At 35.2% G+C, this 18,032-nt stretch overlaps 1 protein-coding gene across 3 annotated transcripts in view; it reads right to left on the bottom strand.

The window, feature by feature from the left end:
- LOC106466516 (disintegrin and metalloproteinase domain-containing protein 10-like) overlaps nt 1-18,032 on the bottom strand; it is a 76,172-nt gene that overhangs the window by 50,558 nt on the left and 7,582 nt on the right. For all 3 annotated transcript variants that reach the window (XM_022394537.1, XM_022394538.1, XM_022394539.1), the window contains exons 3-4: nt 6,866-6,987; nt 4,828-5,117 (exon numbers count right to left, since the gene is read on the bottom strand). In XM_022394537.1, coding sequence (XP_022250245.1) covers nt 4,828-5,117; nt 6,866-6,987 — 412 coding nt within the window. The remainder of the gene's footprint in view (nt 1-4,827; nt 5,118-6,865; nt 6,988-18,032) is intronic.

The following is an 18,032-nucleotide window of genomic DNA, read 5'->3' as shown; positions in this document are numbered from 1 at the left end:
GTGACACTCTCCACCTACATCAATGCATCCTCTATCATGGTACTGTATATAAGCACCTGATTCAATCAATGTTATCACTTTTTCATGACTTACTCAATCCCAGTCTCTAACACCGGCTCTTAGTGGGAGGAAGGGCAGGAGAGTATCAGCGGAGGTAAGTATTATTGGAAATGCATTTTTGATTTAAGAAAATATTAACTTCCAAAACATACTTACCTCACACTTATTGCTAGAATCCCACATTGATAAGGTGGAGGAGCTGGTGAGGGAATTATCCATACAGAAAGCATCTGCATAGTTCATGGGTGTGTCAATAGAAGATTGGCACCCTAGTGGTGGAACCGCACTACATCCAGAACAGGTATGCTCTTCACCCAGAACTTATTTCCTGTATTGTGGGTGGAATTTTACATTATTTATCATCTCTATAGGCCATGCCCCAACCAGATATCCAAGGTTCTACTACTCGGGGTTGGAATTAAAGGCCCATTGGTGGATATAGTAATTCGACTGCAAACTATACACTCATGAGTGGATCCCAACCTGTAGTCATAGAGTGATGCATTCCAAGCCACCGAAATCACGACGAGAAAGTAAGAAACATTGAAATGGACAAACCTTCTCCTCAACCTGAAGAAGTCCAAAAGGCAACACCCCAGGCTCAGAATAACAGAATTGTGTATGCCTTACTCAACCTGAGGGAACAGAACTCATCCAGTCTGGAATTATGAACACTCATCCTCACTCCCCAACCATGTGGGCAAGGTAAATTTCACTTGCCCCCAAAATTATGGGGAGGACATGGAACAACTGTGCTCAACCAAGGACCCAGGTTGGGACCACTCTGCAATCGGAATTACGAGGAGACAGTTGACACTCTCCCACAAACAATGTTTTTGATCAATATTGATCAAAAAGAAAGGATACACTCAACCCAACTGGATAGTCAATCTTCAAATCTGAACTAGTATTACAAGTAGGCTCCAGCATAGGCTGGTGCCACTCCTACCAACCTCTGGGAAAAAACAATCCAGGGACCCTGGTAGGAAGGCCCTCAACTTCACCCTTTTCTCCAAGAATGGAGGAATTAACTCTTAACACTCTGGAGGAAAAGCTTCTGTCCACTATGCCAGTGACTGGAAATCTGGTGTGGTAAGGACTCCCTAGCTCCACTAGTTGAATCTGGGGGGTAATATGCATTGGGGAGTACTGAGGAATAGTGCTCTGGAAACAGTTCAATAGGTGAACCAAGTTCCTTAAATTTTCAAAAGCAAACCAACCATGATTTATTCAATCCAAAGATTGGCAGGTATAGGCAGGATCCCCTTATGCTTTACCCATGATAGTCCATAAGTGGCGGTCCAGCATAGTATAATAATACCACCTGGTCAGCCTCTAGGTGGTCTTATGGAACACCTCATTTCTACAGAGTCTGTTGCAACCTATAAAAAGTATATTGCATTAGTGGTTGCAAGTATGGAACTGATTAGATAAAAACACATCTGTCTGGGCAGCACTCGCAACAGAGTGGGATCCTGTAAAAACGAGGTAAGGGACCCTGAAAGATAGCAATGAAAATACTCACCCCTCTGTGTAATCTATTAGAAATGGTTAAGATAGCTACAGGGAGTAGGTGACTACCCTCAGATGAAGATACTGCTAAATCATTCAAATCATGTGAGAGGTCCACATACAAGTCTGCACAATGACCACCAGCAGGCAATTTAACCAGGCCACTAAGGGCATAGAAATGTGGTAAAACCAATTAGACATTACTCACAGAAGATTTTTTGCCTTCAAAGAGAGCCCAGAATAAAGAGTTGATGTCTAGCATCTCTAAAGACATTAGTGCAGGCAACAAAACCTTAACACCCTCACTGAACATGACCACGATCAAAATCTGAAAAACAGGTCTGAGGACATAGAGCGAATGATAAAGTGGTCTGTAAACAAACAGCACAAGTCACTCTGACCGGCAATGTCTGTAGGTCAGCAGCCATGAAAAATAAACCTTCAGCTAAAGGAGATACATGACATATAAGAATCAGATCACGAACAAGTGTTGAAAAAGAGCACGTAATGTAACCTTAATATACCTGTTAGGTAACCAGAATGCTCATTTGGGACCAAGAACCCAAAGCAACTTGAACAATCTGGAGAGTACTGGAAACTCAAAGAATATTTAGTCAGGAAAATCAAACGGTAGTCGACAATTCGTTTCAAATAGGGCAATTGCGGAAGATGCACAAAAACCCTACCAAATAGCCAGGTAAAAAAAAATGAGTTATGGTTGGCACTTCTGATCGAAGTGGATTCAATTTCCTCTCAATACACCATTGCCAACATGCGTGTCATTTCCATGGATAAAGGTTCATCTCAGGACTAAGCAAAAACTGAGACAGATACATAGCAACCTCAGAAATTAAACCCTGATGATGTACGAAAGGCTGCATAACCTATATGACTGAAACTTGAGCTTCTGGATACCCGGGTGTACCATGTCAGATCATGATTGCCTCCACGGAGATGATCTAAGAAGAAGTGGAAGAGGTGGACACTCCATAAGGTACCACAAAAGCAAAAACCAAGGTAAAGCTGCCAAGCAGGTGCTATCAACAGGGTCCTAAAATGAGTTTTAACAAATCACAATCAGTACCCTGGGTAACATGTGATATGGATAGAAGGCCTAGAGTTGTAGTCCCATCCTGACAGAATACATCCATTGTCAAAGCCTGAAGGTGAGGTACCAGAGACCAAATTGCCAGTAGTTGGGTGTTCTAATAAGAGGCCAACCTACCAATCAGAGTTGCAAAATGAGAGCAAATCCAACAGAACCTTGTGATGCAGCATCTATTCTGTTGAGAGAATCTGTTTGGGTTGAGACAATTGACCTGCTACCACAGTTATCACCCGTGGTACATGGCAAGCTAGTAGGGTGATATGATAGGAATGGCATCGAGAAAGGAGATCCAAGATTTGAAAACAAGGAGCCCTGGACCAAATGCCTCCTCGATGATAAATACAAAACACCACCATGAAATTGTCAGAGTGAAGCCTGATAATTTTCCCCTTCATAAGCCCAGACTATGAGGCATTGCCTTTTGAATAGCAAGGAGGACTAAAACATTGTGTTGGGAAGCCTCGTTGTCTGTGCATAGACCCTGAAATTCCTGACTGTTGGTATATGCACCCCATCATATAAGCAAGGCATTCGTGAAGAGTTGGAACTCTGGAGAAGGTTGTGGTAGAAGAACCCATATCTTAGTAGTGTCCCGACTTAAAAACTCCTTGAGATCAAAGTATGATCCCAACTAAGGATTCGAGTGATACCCACATTCCCAGGGGAGAAATAACCATCAATGCAGTGGAAGATGGAGAGGTGATTAAGAGTCTGGCTTCCTATTCCTTGGATTAAGCAGGATGGGAAACAGCTGAGCCTGACTGAGAGATGAGATGAAAAATAAAATACGCAGACTGATGACATATTGAATTGGAGCAAGAATAGATGGGAACTGAATGACTAATCCTGAGTCAATGAACTGTAGTGCTCCTGGATCAATGGTTAAGGTTACCACACATCAAGAAATTATCGGCACCAAGCCCTCACATATTCTGAAGGCATACAATAATCACCAACATCACTGGCAGTGATCTGACCAAGCAGTGGAATCCTTGGATATAGACAGAATCTATTCTGGGTACCAATGTACCAAGGGGTTGATGCTGGGGGGTTGGACCCACAAATAGGGGTGGAACTATGATTCCCTATAGGAGCCAATAAAAATCAAGATGCCAACAACAGCCTGGGATGAATGTAGAAGCCGACAATTGAACCAACGTGCATGCTAATAACAGTTCCAGCTCTTCATCAATGAAGTTGGTGATCTTGAGAGTCTTTCAACATAGTGAAGTTAAAGGAAAAGAAAATGTTGGATTTTAGAGTTGTAAGTCCATAGACTCATCCTGTCCCATCAGGGGACATTGATCTATTTATGTTAACTACAAACTCTGCCTACTAACCTCGAAATTCGAGGAACAGTTACATTATTTGAGAGTCGGAAAATGCTTCTACGTGGTACTGGTAGGCTAAATCACGAAGTTCTGACAACCTTGTCAGATAAAGCATAACTGTCCTTTCATGTAACTGAGAAGTAAACTTCCTTGCAAGAACCACAATGTGTATGGATAGAGAAAAAACAAAAAATTTGCTCCCAGACCTTTCAGCCATCAAATAAGTTGCAGGCTCAAAAGCAAACAGGGAAAGACCTAAAATATCACACTCTCAATGAATCAACTGAAGAAAAGAAAACTGACTGAATCATAATAATCAGGAACACTAATTTTGATCAGTTGACTATTTATGTAATATCAATCAATTAACCATAATTTTTGATTAATCGTTTGGTTTACAAGATACTAATTGGTGTAATCACTGCTCATAGATAATTGCTTATATCAATTAGACTGCCTAACTACGGTGGTGATAAAGTAGGACATTTAATTTGACTTCTAACAGCATAATATGAATACATAAAAGTGACTGTGCAACACTTCCTAGATTCACATAATACTGGTCATTATAAAATTTGTCGAGGTTCCTAACAATAAAGCATGAAGACATACATCACTAATAGAAGTGTGAAATATCACAATAAAAAAAACGTTTTTGGATATGGTGAAGCATCAAAATGTGAAATGGTTTAGAAGATTGAAAATTAATACTATTTTTCTTAAAATTTGGTTAATTACACAGGATTTGTCTGTAAACATATAAAAGACAATCCAAAACTTTTACAGTTTAACATGAAAATGCATTACAACTCTTACATGTGGCTCATTTTGGAGAGGTTTTTCTAATTGGACTTCAGAGTTGACAATATTTTCCATCCATTGTTGGACTTCTTCTGTAACACCACACCCTCCAGAATGACCTGTTCTTTCTGCAGAATGTGGATCTTGCACATCTGTGCTCATATAAATAATGGAATGGAATGGTTTACTGGCATTTTTAAAGTACTTGTGAGCTCGTTCAACAAAGTACGTTTTATCCAATGTGTGGATTTTCCCATCAAATAAACCATCACTAATAGAACCATACACCATAGAACCTTGTTCACCTTTAAATACAAAATAAAACCAATCATTTAAAATTTATTTCATACTTTTCAACAATAAAAGTACAATAGTTCTAAATATGTATATATAAAACAGGTGAAATTGCACCTGAATTACACTGTACAATTTGTACATTTTGACTTCAAAAGTTTCATTGGCTGTGCTCCAGGTTTTATTTCTTCCCAAAATGCTTTCTTTTTTTTTATCTCTTTTGATTTTAGTATCAATAAAATATATATTTGAGTTATACTTTATTAACTGTCAAAATAGAAAATAATCTTTTATATTTACAGTAGTACAAGATCCTCTTAAAAACCGTGTGACCTTATTTTTTCCTTTAATAATAAGTGTTTTAATTCTAATGTAATACCAATATAGTACCCATTCAGCAAAAGAGAAAAACCAAATAAGTCAGAAATTGTTTTCTGGTCTTACTAAAACAAAGCTCATATATATATTACAGTCTTGCATGCTAAATATTCTTCACTTGAGAGTGAATTTCAAAACTCAAGCTTATGTCAACACATGAAAATAGAACTTCTGTAAAACCTTATGCATAACTACAAATTTCTTTATAGCTACAAAAAAATTAAAAAGGCATATTTTCTTTTTATTGTTTAAGCGAGCTAAGTTGAGGTATTTTCCAACATTATGATCTCTATCTTGTGATAGCTGGCTTTCTCAGAAATATTCTCCCTCAAACATTATATGAAGTGTAACAAATTTTAAATGAAGGTACAGTAGCCTTCTACAGAATAGTCATCTAACAATGACTATATAGACTTTGAAAATACACTATTGTTTGGTAATGTTGAATGAATGATTACAGTTAATTGCATATGCTTATTTTTTAAATAATTTTTATATTATTTGTACGGAAATACATGTACACAACATAATCTTACAATTATGCTTGTCTAAAGCATTCAGCTCCTAAAGCAAAAGATAATCTATATATGAAAAAAATTACATGAAAAAAGTTACCTGACGGTTTATAAAAAACTTCTATTATGATTTAAATGTTTGGTAGATTTGCTAAACTGTTCAAGATGTCATAAATAATTGTATAACTAAATTTTGTTTAACCTACTGTAAATATGAAAATTTCTATAATTCTTAAGTATTTCATGAAAACTAAAATTTAGAATTCTCTTGAACATACAGAAAAATATTTTTCTAATTATCCATCACAGCCATAAATCTTGTGTAACAAAGCATTGGTTAATTTTTACAATTAAAAATGTATAGTGCTATTTTTAATTTAACTTGAATATTTAACCTTCTGGAATTGATTTTAATTTTTATAAAGCCCACTATTGCAATGCCCTGTAGAAAATTGTCTGATTCTGTGAAAAAAAAATGTTGTATTAAAGAAAAAAAGGGCAAGATTGAAGGGTAATACACCCAAAACCAGGAGCTCATCTTATTCAACCTTACCTTTTCGTGAAACTCAAGAAGTTTCATTATCTTTATTCAAAATATTATCTGAAAATACTTGTATCGTGTATGTATATATATATGCCATGAAACAATACATTGTAGATCAACATAGCTACAAACTTCATTTCATTACAGCAAAAATACACCAGCTTCCATTACATAGATGTAAAATGAAAGTTTAAAATATCTAACCCTTTTTTTACCATGTTTCATGAGTTTTACTTCAATTAAATACTTTTTGTTTTGTTTTTATTCTTATTTTTAGTTTTTAACTTTTTGAAAATGCTTCAACATTTAATGTAAAACTTACCAAACAAATCTCCTTTATAAAGATGAGATATATCAACATTAACTAACTTTCCAGCTGGAGTGTCAATGACTAGATCTGGGGAGAACACTGAAGTGTCTCTCTTTAGTCTAAGATGAAACTTTCTGTACAAAAATAAAGTAAGGATAAACATAACCATAGATATTTCTTATGAAAATCACCTAACCCTTACATGAACATTTTATGATTTTTGATCTTCACATATGAACATAAAAATTTATTAGATCATTCATATGAAAGCATAAAACATTTGATATACACAAGGTCTTTTTATGAGAACTGCAATATTAAATTAAACGTTTCTCAAAATGTGAAAACAAAAACACGCTTTTCTTCCAATTTTCAAACTGTGAACTTCTCTTATGTTGTCAAGTTTGATTTTTACCACCAAGTGTTAAAAAAAAGAAAAAATCAAGTCAATTTGATAGAGATTGCTTTTAAAGTTCCATCTATACATTTATGGTTGTAAGCAGCCTTTTGATATAATCACTCCTCAGATGTGTGCCACACAATTTATCACAGTTAAGGCCATTCTAATTAAACACTGACTACACATCACAGATATGCCTATCTCTCTCTAGATTTTACTACATGAACATATCTGCATTCATAAATATTTTGCAGCTTAGTTGCAAGTTACAGGATGTGTTCAGCCTTGAACTCTAATCTTACCCTTAGGACAGTCTCCCACATTTACATACTCAAAAACCTATGACTTATCTACCTTCATACATGGCCTGCTTGATAAACAATCCACTAAGTCTCAGCAGGTTGTCTGGAATGGTAGTCATATGTGAAGATAAAAAGTTTGTTTATTCTGTAACTGAGGCTTACCTGGTGATGTATTTTATAATAAATACCATAAAATGGCAAACAACTGTAAATAATTGGTCATACTTTTCAACGCTAAGTTCATTTTCTTGTCTAGTTGTCACCTACAATTACACAGATTAGCTAACCTCAAAAGACAAATAGTGAATGCTTTTCATATCTTTTTTTTTTCTTCTTCTTCTTCAAAAACTATACCATCTTTATTTATTTCAGAAATGTGTGCCTGTCTCATTCATTTGTTGGTTGAGTCAAACTTACTGTTTATTAACCCTCTGAGTACAGGTGGGTCAAAATGCAGGTCACAACCTTTTAAAAGTTACATTCAAAATTTAATTAAAAACTTTATTAGCAATGTATATTGAGAAACATGGAACCATCAAAATGTAGTTTACTATTCAAATGTTAATAGTGTACAAGTTATAATTTCATAATTTTAACAAGAAATCAATTCTCATTTTCCCTTGTCTTTATCATGTGACACTTCTTTGCTCCAAATTGCCCATTTTAGAAGCTATTCAACCTTTATATGACCTCTTAACTTTCCATGGAATTTTACACTTATACTTTAGACATCCCTGAGCTAAAATATCAATTTGTAGCCTTCAAGCTTTACCGAGATATATGCAAACCTTATTTACACCCCTCAAGCACATACTGTCTTTCAAAAAATGTCAATAATTCTCTACAACATTTGGTGCTGGATTATTTCTAATCAATATAAAGAGGATATTCAAATTTTTTGAATGTGAAAAGGCTAAAAACCCTTGGAATAAGCAGTTTTTAATATTTTGCCACCATTGCCATCATTCTGCTTCACCAGGTATGGGAATTATTTAACTGACTTTTAGATTACTTAGAAAACTAGATAAATTTTTAGCTTTAGAATATTCTATTATATATTAATGGCAATATTTCCTATATTAAATTGTATATTAGAATCTTAAATGCAAATAATTTCTAAGACCATACTATCATTATTAAGATTTAGGTCCATAGTTTGATGTAGGCTTCTGTTGTACAAGTACAAAAGCTTAAGAAAGTTTGTTGTTTTAGAGCAAAGCCACACTGGGTTTACTTTGTGCACCGTATGGAATGAAACTCTGGATTTTAGAGTTGTAAGCCTATAATCTAATCATTATCCCACTAAGATTTCAGACAAAAAGAACTAACTTTCTTGGGTTTTTTATGTGTATTATTTACATATTGTTATAAAGGAATTAAAATATAAAAATTATAAATGTATTAGGTTAGATAAAATATAAATAAATAAATAAATAAAAATACTTGTGAAGCACGCACTCAGCATAAGTGTGATTGTATAATTTGAGGAACGTGTACTGGTATCTTGACCCTTCGTTTACTCAAAGCTGTTCTGCATAATAACTAACCTAATGGTACTCTGAAACTGTCTAAATTTAGCTGTTAAGAAATTAAACTAAATAACAGATCTAATAGCTTTGTTAAAAAAAGTGCATAATTGTCTGTTACAATGGAGTCATTTTAAAAAGACAAAAAGGGTAATTCTGATATACTTAATATTTTTTTTTTTCTTCCATGATGATTCCGAGTTCATTTAAATTTATCAAGACCAATACAGATAGTGTCAGGGTAAAGCACATAATGAATAAAATATAGTTGTACTGAAAGTTAACATTTTCCAACATTGAAAATGTATTTCTGATAGATACCTCTATTCCCATCTAGCTTTTCCAATTCAGTGCTGTCCTCTATATGCAAACCTTTTCACTCAACACTAGCCTTGAGGCTCCCACCTAATCTCATGTGTTTCCACTGTTACATGCAAAAAAGCATGCAATATCCCTCCACCAATAGGAGTATGACACCACCTCCTAGTGCTGCTGGCTCCTTCTATACTGGTTGTTCAATCATCACTTTGAGATTAGGCAAGGAAGTAAGATGCAGTGTAAGTTGGGAGGAATGGTAGCAAATGTGAGAGGATGTGAGTATTTTTCAGAGATAAATTTAAGTGTTAGAAAATGTAAACTTCCTATACCATACATAAACTCTGTTCACATCTAGCTAGAATCCCACACTGAAGTTGTGGAAAAAACCAATGTAAAATTTTATGTATGTGAGCCCACTTCAGGAAGCTTCTTGAAGAGAACCCATGGAGTGCGACACCCTATACCTTAGAACAGTATAGGGGCACACTTCTAGGAGACCAAACCTAATCTGTACCAGGATACACTCTTTGCCTGGAAAGGAAGGGAATTGTTGTAAGGATGGAAGATACAATCACATTCCAAAACCTGCAGCAGGCTATTGGAAGTGCTTTATATGTTTAGCATCAGACTGTACATGGTGGGTCAACTCAAGTCCAAAACCAGGTAGCACCGAAAACTGGCTTCCAGGCCATGGTAGGAGGAGTGTCTCTACCATCTACACCTAAGGCCCAGTGAGGCAGAATGAGAAAGAAACATCTGCTCTGCAACTGAGTGAGGACTAATGTTGGCTGGTCCTGCATCAATCCAATAACAAACCACACAAAAACCCAACTTCCAGGTATTTGTAGGGTGGGGAAAGACATAAAGAGGGGTGAAATGTACAATGTGGACAGAACCACTGCCCTACTCTCTACTGAATGGAATTGGACTCACTCAGGAGGCATCCTCAATGGTCCACCACCCCAGCAGAAATGATGAGTAGCAAGGACTCCCATGCTAGACTATAAAAAAAAAATGGAGGATGAAGCACAATGAAGAATTTGGAGATGCGCATCACTGTAAGACCGTGCAATTAGTAGACAACACTAGGTTTTAAACCAGGCATTGGGAATGTGCAGAATTCCCCTACCTGTTTTACTCATACTAGTCCATGAGTGGGTATAGTCTGGAATTGGGACTTGTTTAAGAAGATGAGCACCACGAGGGTACCTCGGGTGGTCTTGTGAAACACCCCATCTCCTGAGTGAATAAGTGCTATATTGGACCAGAACAGTCCTACACTGTGCAGATTTTGATTAAGTGTACCCTGGCAGGCAACACTTGTCACCATGAGGGATCCTTTAAGGGACTAGAGTGTTTTGTAAAATGAGAGTAAGAAAAAACTTACCCAAACAGAACCAGTATGATGAGTGAAGAATAGACTGGAGGCAGCCGTAGCCAGATGAGGAAGAAATGACCAAATAATGGAGATTGCATGTGACAAAGGTGTGAAGAGTCATCCACATGCCAGCTTGAATAATCTTCCCCAACAACGAAAGTGAGCAGCCAATGAGCGAGTTGGGTGACAAATTTGAGGGGAGGACACCTGGAAGTTAACATCTTCCTTACCTGAAAATGTATTTCCAATAGATAGCTACCTCTTCTCACAGTTATCTTCCTCATGTGTCCGACTTAGAGATTTGCATGTCACCTAATCTCATATGATCTAACACGAATTGTACTAAGACATGATAACATAATCATGCAGCAAAGCCCTCCATCAAAAAAAGGGCAATACACTTACATGCATGCTAACTTCCTCTATAAATTTACCCTCATGAATCTTCATTCTTTGATGAGGAAAGGAATACAAAGATGCACTGGAAGTTGAGAGAATGGGTTGGAATGTGTGCAAGAGGTAAGCATCTATTGGAAATACATTTTCAGGTAAGGAAAATATTAACTTCCAATACAATACAACACTCCTTCATACAGTTTATCTAGAATCCCACATTAAAATAGTGGAGGAGCAAGTGCAGACTCTTAACTTCAGAAAGTGTCCAGAGGAAGCCTGAGGGCAGGGGCTCCATAGGGGCACATCCGTGGTAGACCACATCTCATCTCTTCCATGGTATACTTTTTGCCCATGAAGAAAGGAAGGAAAAGGCAAATGAGCTCCATGTGTTGAAGGGATAGGTGGAACAAGAACATGGTCATCCAAGTACTTGCACACAAGGGGTCAGAGAGCCAATACTTGTAGCATGGTTGGGATACATTCAGACTATACCTTGTGTGCTCGCCTCAACTCTACCATCACACTATTGGACTGACACCAGCTACAGGAAAAGAGAGTGGTATGATATGTGCCAATCTTGACTCAACTGAAAGATAGCTGAAGGAAGAGAGCATGTTTTGTTAGTGCATGCTCAGCTCAATTCAACTGAAAAGTTAACAGGAGCAGGGCAGATGTGTATAAAGTGTGCTCAATTCATGTCTACTGAACAGACACAATCACAGGAAAATGGCATGGGATAGTGAGTCATGCTCGCCTGAACTCAACTAGAATGTTGTAGGCTGCAGGAGGAGGGCACAATATTTTACAGGGTGGTTCAAAATCATCTTTCCTATTGTAAGAATTAATAATTAAATAACAAAACAAGTACAAACAAGCAATTTTCAACATCATGTAGACCAACTCAAACAGTTCTTACTGTCATGTTTTTTTTTACTCCAGTAAGTACTGTTACCCTGTGAAATGGCAACCATGCAAAAAAAGCAGAATGTGTCATTTGACTTGCAGGGTGGGCTCCTAACATCACCCTCTTCTCCAAGAGTGGAAGAATTAACTCTAACACTCTGAAAGAGGAACCTCTGTCCACCACCCTAGTGACTCGAAATTGGGTGTGGTAAGGACTCACTTGTTCCACTAGTAGAATCTGGGGGGTAATGCACATTGGGGAGTCCTGAGGAACAATGCTCTGAAAACAGTGCAATAGGTGAACCATGTTCCCTAAATTTTTAAAAGCAAACCAACCCTGATTTATTCAATCTAATGACAGGCAGGGATGGGCAGGATCCCTTTATGCTTTACTCATGATAGTCCATGAGTGTTAGTCCAGTATAATACAGTAATACCACCTGGTCAGCCTCTAGATGGTCTTATGGAACTCCTGTTGCAACCTAGATAATGTATATTGAATTGGTGGTTGCTAATGTGGCCTGGGCAACATTATCCACAGAGTGGGATCCTGTGAAAACAACGTAAAGGGCCCTCGATAAGGCAACTGTGGAAGATGCAAAACCTTTGCCAAAGAGCCATGTCAAAAAATGAGTTATGGTTGGTATTTATGATAAAAGTGGGTGCAACATCCTATCAATATGTGTGCCATTTCCATTGATAAATGTCCATTGCAAGACTAAGCAAAGACTGAGACAGATACGTGGCAACATTAGAAATTAAACCCCGATGCTGGGCAAAGGACTGCATAAACTGCCAGTTGTACTATGTGGAAGAGATGTGCACTCCTGAGGGTACTATAAAAGCAGAAACCAGAGTGTAGCTGCCAATCCAGTGCTATCAACAAAACCAGAAAAGTTGGAAAAATCATAGTTAGTACCCTGGATAACATATGGAGGGAAGGCCTAGAGTTGTAATCCCATCCTGCCCTGACAGAATGCATCCAGAAAACTGAGCTTGAAAAAGTCTAATAGAAGACAATGGATTAGGACCCCAAGCCTGAAGAAATTCCAGAGTTTGGGAGCCGAAGAAAAGGGCTTCAACTCAATTTTAAGCCAAAGCATATTTGCAATCAGTTGAAAATGATGAGGCATACTGGCACCAGAGTGAAATTGAGAAAAAAAAATTAGGAATGGGCTCAGATATCAGGGTAAGGGGAAAAAACAATATTCTGAAGGAGGAGTCAAATGAAGAATGGAAAGTAAAAAATAATAGGAAATAGGAGAGAGTGAAAGAAGGCAAAATAGCTGAAAAGAAAGTTCATGGAAGGATGCAGAATTCAAGGTGGATCCACATCTGTCTGGAAGAATTGTTTGCAAATTTAGGCAGCGAGAAAAGACTGCTTAAAAACCACATTCTCACAGAAGGGAATTATAAGAGGAAAAAAGTTCATGTCAAAACCTGAAAAAAAAAAGGCTCAGGCTGCATGCAAGACTCCACCACCCACCACACAATAACCATTATGTTCCCTGACAGACAAGGAAGCACCTGATGCCATCGTGGTAGTCTGTCTAGATGTTCAACACTAGACAGCAGGGAAATGACCATCTCTATGTAATACATGCTGTGTAAATAAAAGCCACAAAGTGTGAAGAGATAGAACTGTTTAAAAATAAAAACAAAGAATATTTCTACAACAGTTTATTTTGAAGATACTTCAACCAAACTTTCTCATGCAAGCAATAACAAACATGTCTTAATGCACAAGTTTCAAACTGATAAATAATGATTGAACAATCAGAACTGACGGAGCCAGCTGCACCAACAGGCAGTGTCACACTCCTATTGGTGGAAGGCTATTGCATGCTAATTTGCAGGCAACAAGCAACAGTATCTTGTGGAAACATGAAAAAAGGTGGGAGCCTCAAGGCTAGCAGCAAATGAAAAAGTTCACATATAGATGGCAGCAATGAATTAGGAAAACTAGATGTGGGCGGAGTTTATGTAACCTATTGGAAGAAACTTTCAATATTCATTTAGTATGTTCTGGAAGTTATGTAAATAAATATGAAAACAGTAAGATGGAAAGAAGTATCTTTATTCTTAGCATAAAAATTACCTTGCACTCTGACTCGACAAAGGCTTCATAAGTACACAGGCACATCTTTAGTAAGGATATTATATTATGAATGCAAAATAAATCAAGTACAGAAAAACATGTTAATTATTTTGAAGTAAAACAATACCAGGTGACTACAAAAATTCAAAAAATGACGCAAAAATTTGGTAACTTTTAAAAATGGTCAATACAGACCATTCTTTGATAACACTTAAAACTTTTGAATCAATTTGATATTTATAATAAAAAACTGCAAAATAACAATATGCAAAACTTTGAGAAAATAATGTATATACCTAAAATTAAGCAACTTCACACTTTTTTGGGTCACAGTCCACCAATCTTCACTTTTTTGTTAACAACTGAACCTGTGACATATTTCCAACTAAAAATTAACTAGATTTGCTTTTACACTTATTCAATACTGAAATAAAAATTAATTTAAAATAATTATTATCATCTTATCATGAAAAGTAGGCTTACAGTGCATCATCTCCTCTTTCTGACCTCAAAAGAGTCAAAAGTTCAGACATAAAAACTAAATTTCTTGTTTTTTTATGACTAGTTTTTTTATTGTTATAAAAGTTACTACAATGTAAAACTTAGAAACTTATGTTGCATAAAAAACTTAAATGAAAAAATTTGAATTAATAAAAATTCTCATGATACTCCTATCAAAAGCACATCACTTGTCATGACTAACTTAACTGTTTGTTTACACAAGTTTGTTCTGTTATGATAAATGATCTTTGGGCTGTGATAAATGGATTTAACTTACTCTAAAATGGTTATAAGTACAGCTGTAAAGCAATAACATCACAAAACAGATTTGAAAAGTCTATTATATTTAGCTGTAAGAGTAAATAGAGTGTAATTATCTGTTACAATATGCACTCATTCTAGAAAATAAAAAGTAATTTAGAATTATTTCATATTTTCCAACTTTTAATTTTATCTCACTTTACAGATTTCACTACATATTGTATTAGGGTAGAGAAAATAACAGATAAAATGCAATTTCAATGGAAAAAGATATATTCATTTAGGAGATTCTATGGGTTATACAAATGAAATATAAAACTGAAAGAGGAAAAAAAGTATTTTATTCTTAACACAAAAATTTCCTTGTCATCAGAATGACTCAGTAAATGCTTCATAAATTCAAAGACAAATCATATGTAAAAATACTTTATTAAAAATCTGATTTTTTTTGTACAACAGACTTGTGATGTTTACAACTTGACAAATTTCATGAGGATACACTTAGTAAATTCAAAGTCAAAGTATTTATAGTTTCATGATGGTTACAAAGTTGGTCAAAATTATTAAGCCCATATAAGGAGAGTTAATGAACTGGCAATCAACATAAGACTAAATGTCATAAAAACTCATCTTTAGCCACTTTCCAGGTACACAGCATAAAATATTCAACCTTTGACTTTCGAACAATTTGTAAATATCTACAAATAACAGTCTTTATAGTCCCTGAAATGATTAATTTGAAGCATGTACTTGACATTGGGCTGAATAAGCTCTTGTGTTAAAACTTTTAAAAAACATGTACTATATATATATAGTGTATTCAGGTCAACTGGTTTCACAATGGTAAGTTATAAGTAACTTCCAATCAGCAGTACATTTATGAAATGTTTGCAAATAATAAATAAAACACCTATATAACACAGTAAACGTAAAGGACAAGTAAAACAAAATATTCACAGAATCATGCTAATATCTGCCTCATAAAACTCAATTGGCCGACTGCTGAAACAAAGAGAATTGCATTATTTTAAACAATACAAAGGCAGAAGTCACAATGATCATGATCTGTAATGCAATGTCAAAGTCAAAATGAAAGCTTCTCATGTGATACTCTACATCCATAGGTTACTTTAGTCAACAATCATTCCTATTATATGTGTACATATCTTAAGGAGATAAACCCCTAAATCACACTAAACTGTTTATCACCCCTCAATTTAAGTATAACCCACACTCCAATGGAAAAATGCAACAGAGTCAAAGAAGTATAAGTTTCAATAAACAATCATTGTAACATGCAGCCTTTGTTGAAGACAGAGAGTAAGTACAAGTTCACAACCTTTCACATTCTGTTTATAAGGGCACCAACTAACTAAATGCAGAATACCAGCACAAAGTCTTTGAAAAATATACCTGAATTATGGTATATTCTTTTATCGTTATGGAAAGGAGGAATTTATTATCGCTGCACCTGATCACAAACGTCTCTTGTTGGACAAAATTGGCTCCAACATTAAGAGTTATAAATCCTGTATACTTACACTATGTGATAAATGTTATAAATCTCTTTCCAAACTTCTACAACTTCACAGAACTGAAATTACTGTATTAAAAGAAATACAGAACACGGGTAGTAGCACTACAATTCACAAGTCCTGTTAGTTCAGTGATGATTTTGAAGTAGGGAAAATAAAAATTAAAAGAGAAGTCTAAGGATCCTCACCTATGGGATTCTGTGGGGCATTTCATTAGTTTAATTTAATCTCTTGATTTTTTTATATTTAAAATTGATTTATAAAATGAGGAATGGCATCAGCCAGTTGATGAATGTTTCCAATACTATTGCACAAAAGTTAGTAACCTGACTTACATTTATTGCATAAGTCAAACTACAACAGGTATCTCTTCTAACTGAAAATGCTTAATCAAATTTCAAACATGTGATGTATGTATTTGACATTTAAGCATATCTGAAAGACTGTAGTTTGAAATCCTTAGTTTTAAGTTCTCCAAATGAATGTTCATTCCATATTGCTATTCAAAGGTTTCTCAACCACAACTAATATAGTTTGTTTTTTATAATGTTCTCATCCTAGTTTTAAGGATCCTCCCCAGTGAGAGTCTAGGAGGCATTTCATTATTTTAATTTCTTGATTTTTTTTAAATTTAAAATTGATTTAGAAAGAGTTGATAAATATCTAATTTTCTGATGAATTGATCAAGTCTTTCAGTCAACCATGAATTCTAAACATTCCTATTTCCTTACATTTTTAATGCCTTTTCAATAACTTTCATATCAAAATCACAATAAATGGTGTGCCATGCCATTTTACCAACGTCATTAAACCCTCAAGTAACACATTTCATTGGTGTTATCCTGAACAAGATATTGGTAACAACCAATAAGAACCATTATGTTATAGGTGTACACATTTCAGACAGTCAGTCTGTGAATTTTTACTATAAAACTAAAAAAGTCAATTCACTGTTAATGGGGGAGGATCTATCTAAATGTTTAGTTTTCCCTCATTATCATGTCACTTTCTATCTGTTGTTTCAGAAAAAATAATTTAAGTTATGAAAAAAAATTCCTTATGGATCATTATATCTGATTTCTACTTTTATTTCAGTAATTTCAGATCTAAACACTGACATCTCAGGTGTTCATCATTTCCATTTCAAATTATTTTTGAGCTTGAAATTAATATCAAAGCACATTGAACTTCTATATTTTAAGGTAATGTAAACATAATATGATATAACCCTAGCCATTACACAGAAGCTCAGATGAACATGGTAAACACATAGCACAGATATCTTTTAAATATTTGTTGTTTTTAAAATCATAATAAATAATCAATTAAAAACAATGTTTTATATTTACACAATAAAAACTTTATTGAAGACGTACGGTTTCCACTTTAAAATATCTCTCTACAAGTACATGTTTCGACGTGATCTACATCATCCTCAGGAGTAACTTACAAAACTGTTTTATACTTTCCCCCATGTTGCATTACTTCATTGTTATTTACATATTTCCTTTAATATAAAAAAAAAATTATATCTCACCATATATCAATGTACTGAATTGCT

The sequence above is a fragment of the Limulus polyphemus genome, unplaced genomic scaffold (genome assembly GCF_000517525.1).
Source record: "Limulus polyphemus unplaced genomic scaffold, Limulus_polyphemus-2.1.2 Scaffold2285, whole genome shotgun sequence".
Taxonomy (NCBI): Eukaryota; Metazoa; Arthropoda; class Merostomata; order Xiphosura; family Limulidae; genus Limulus; species Limulus polyphemus.
This window is presented reverse-complemented; position numbering and strand designations above follow the sequence as displayed.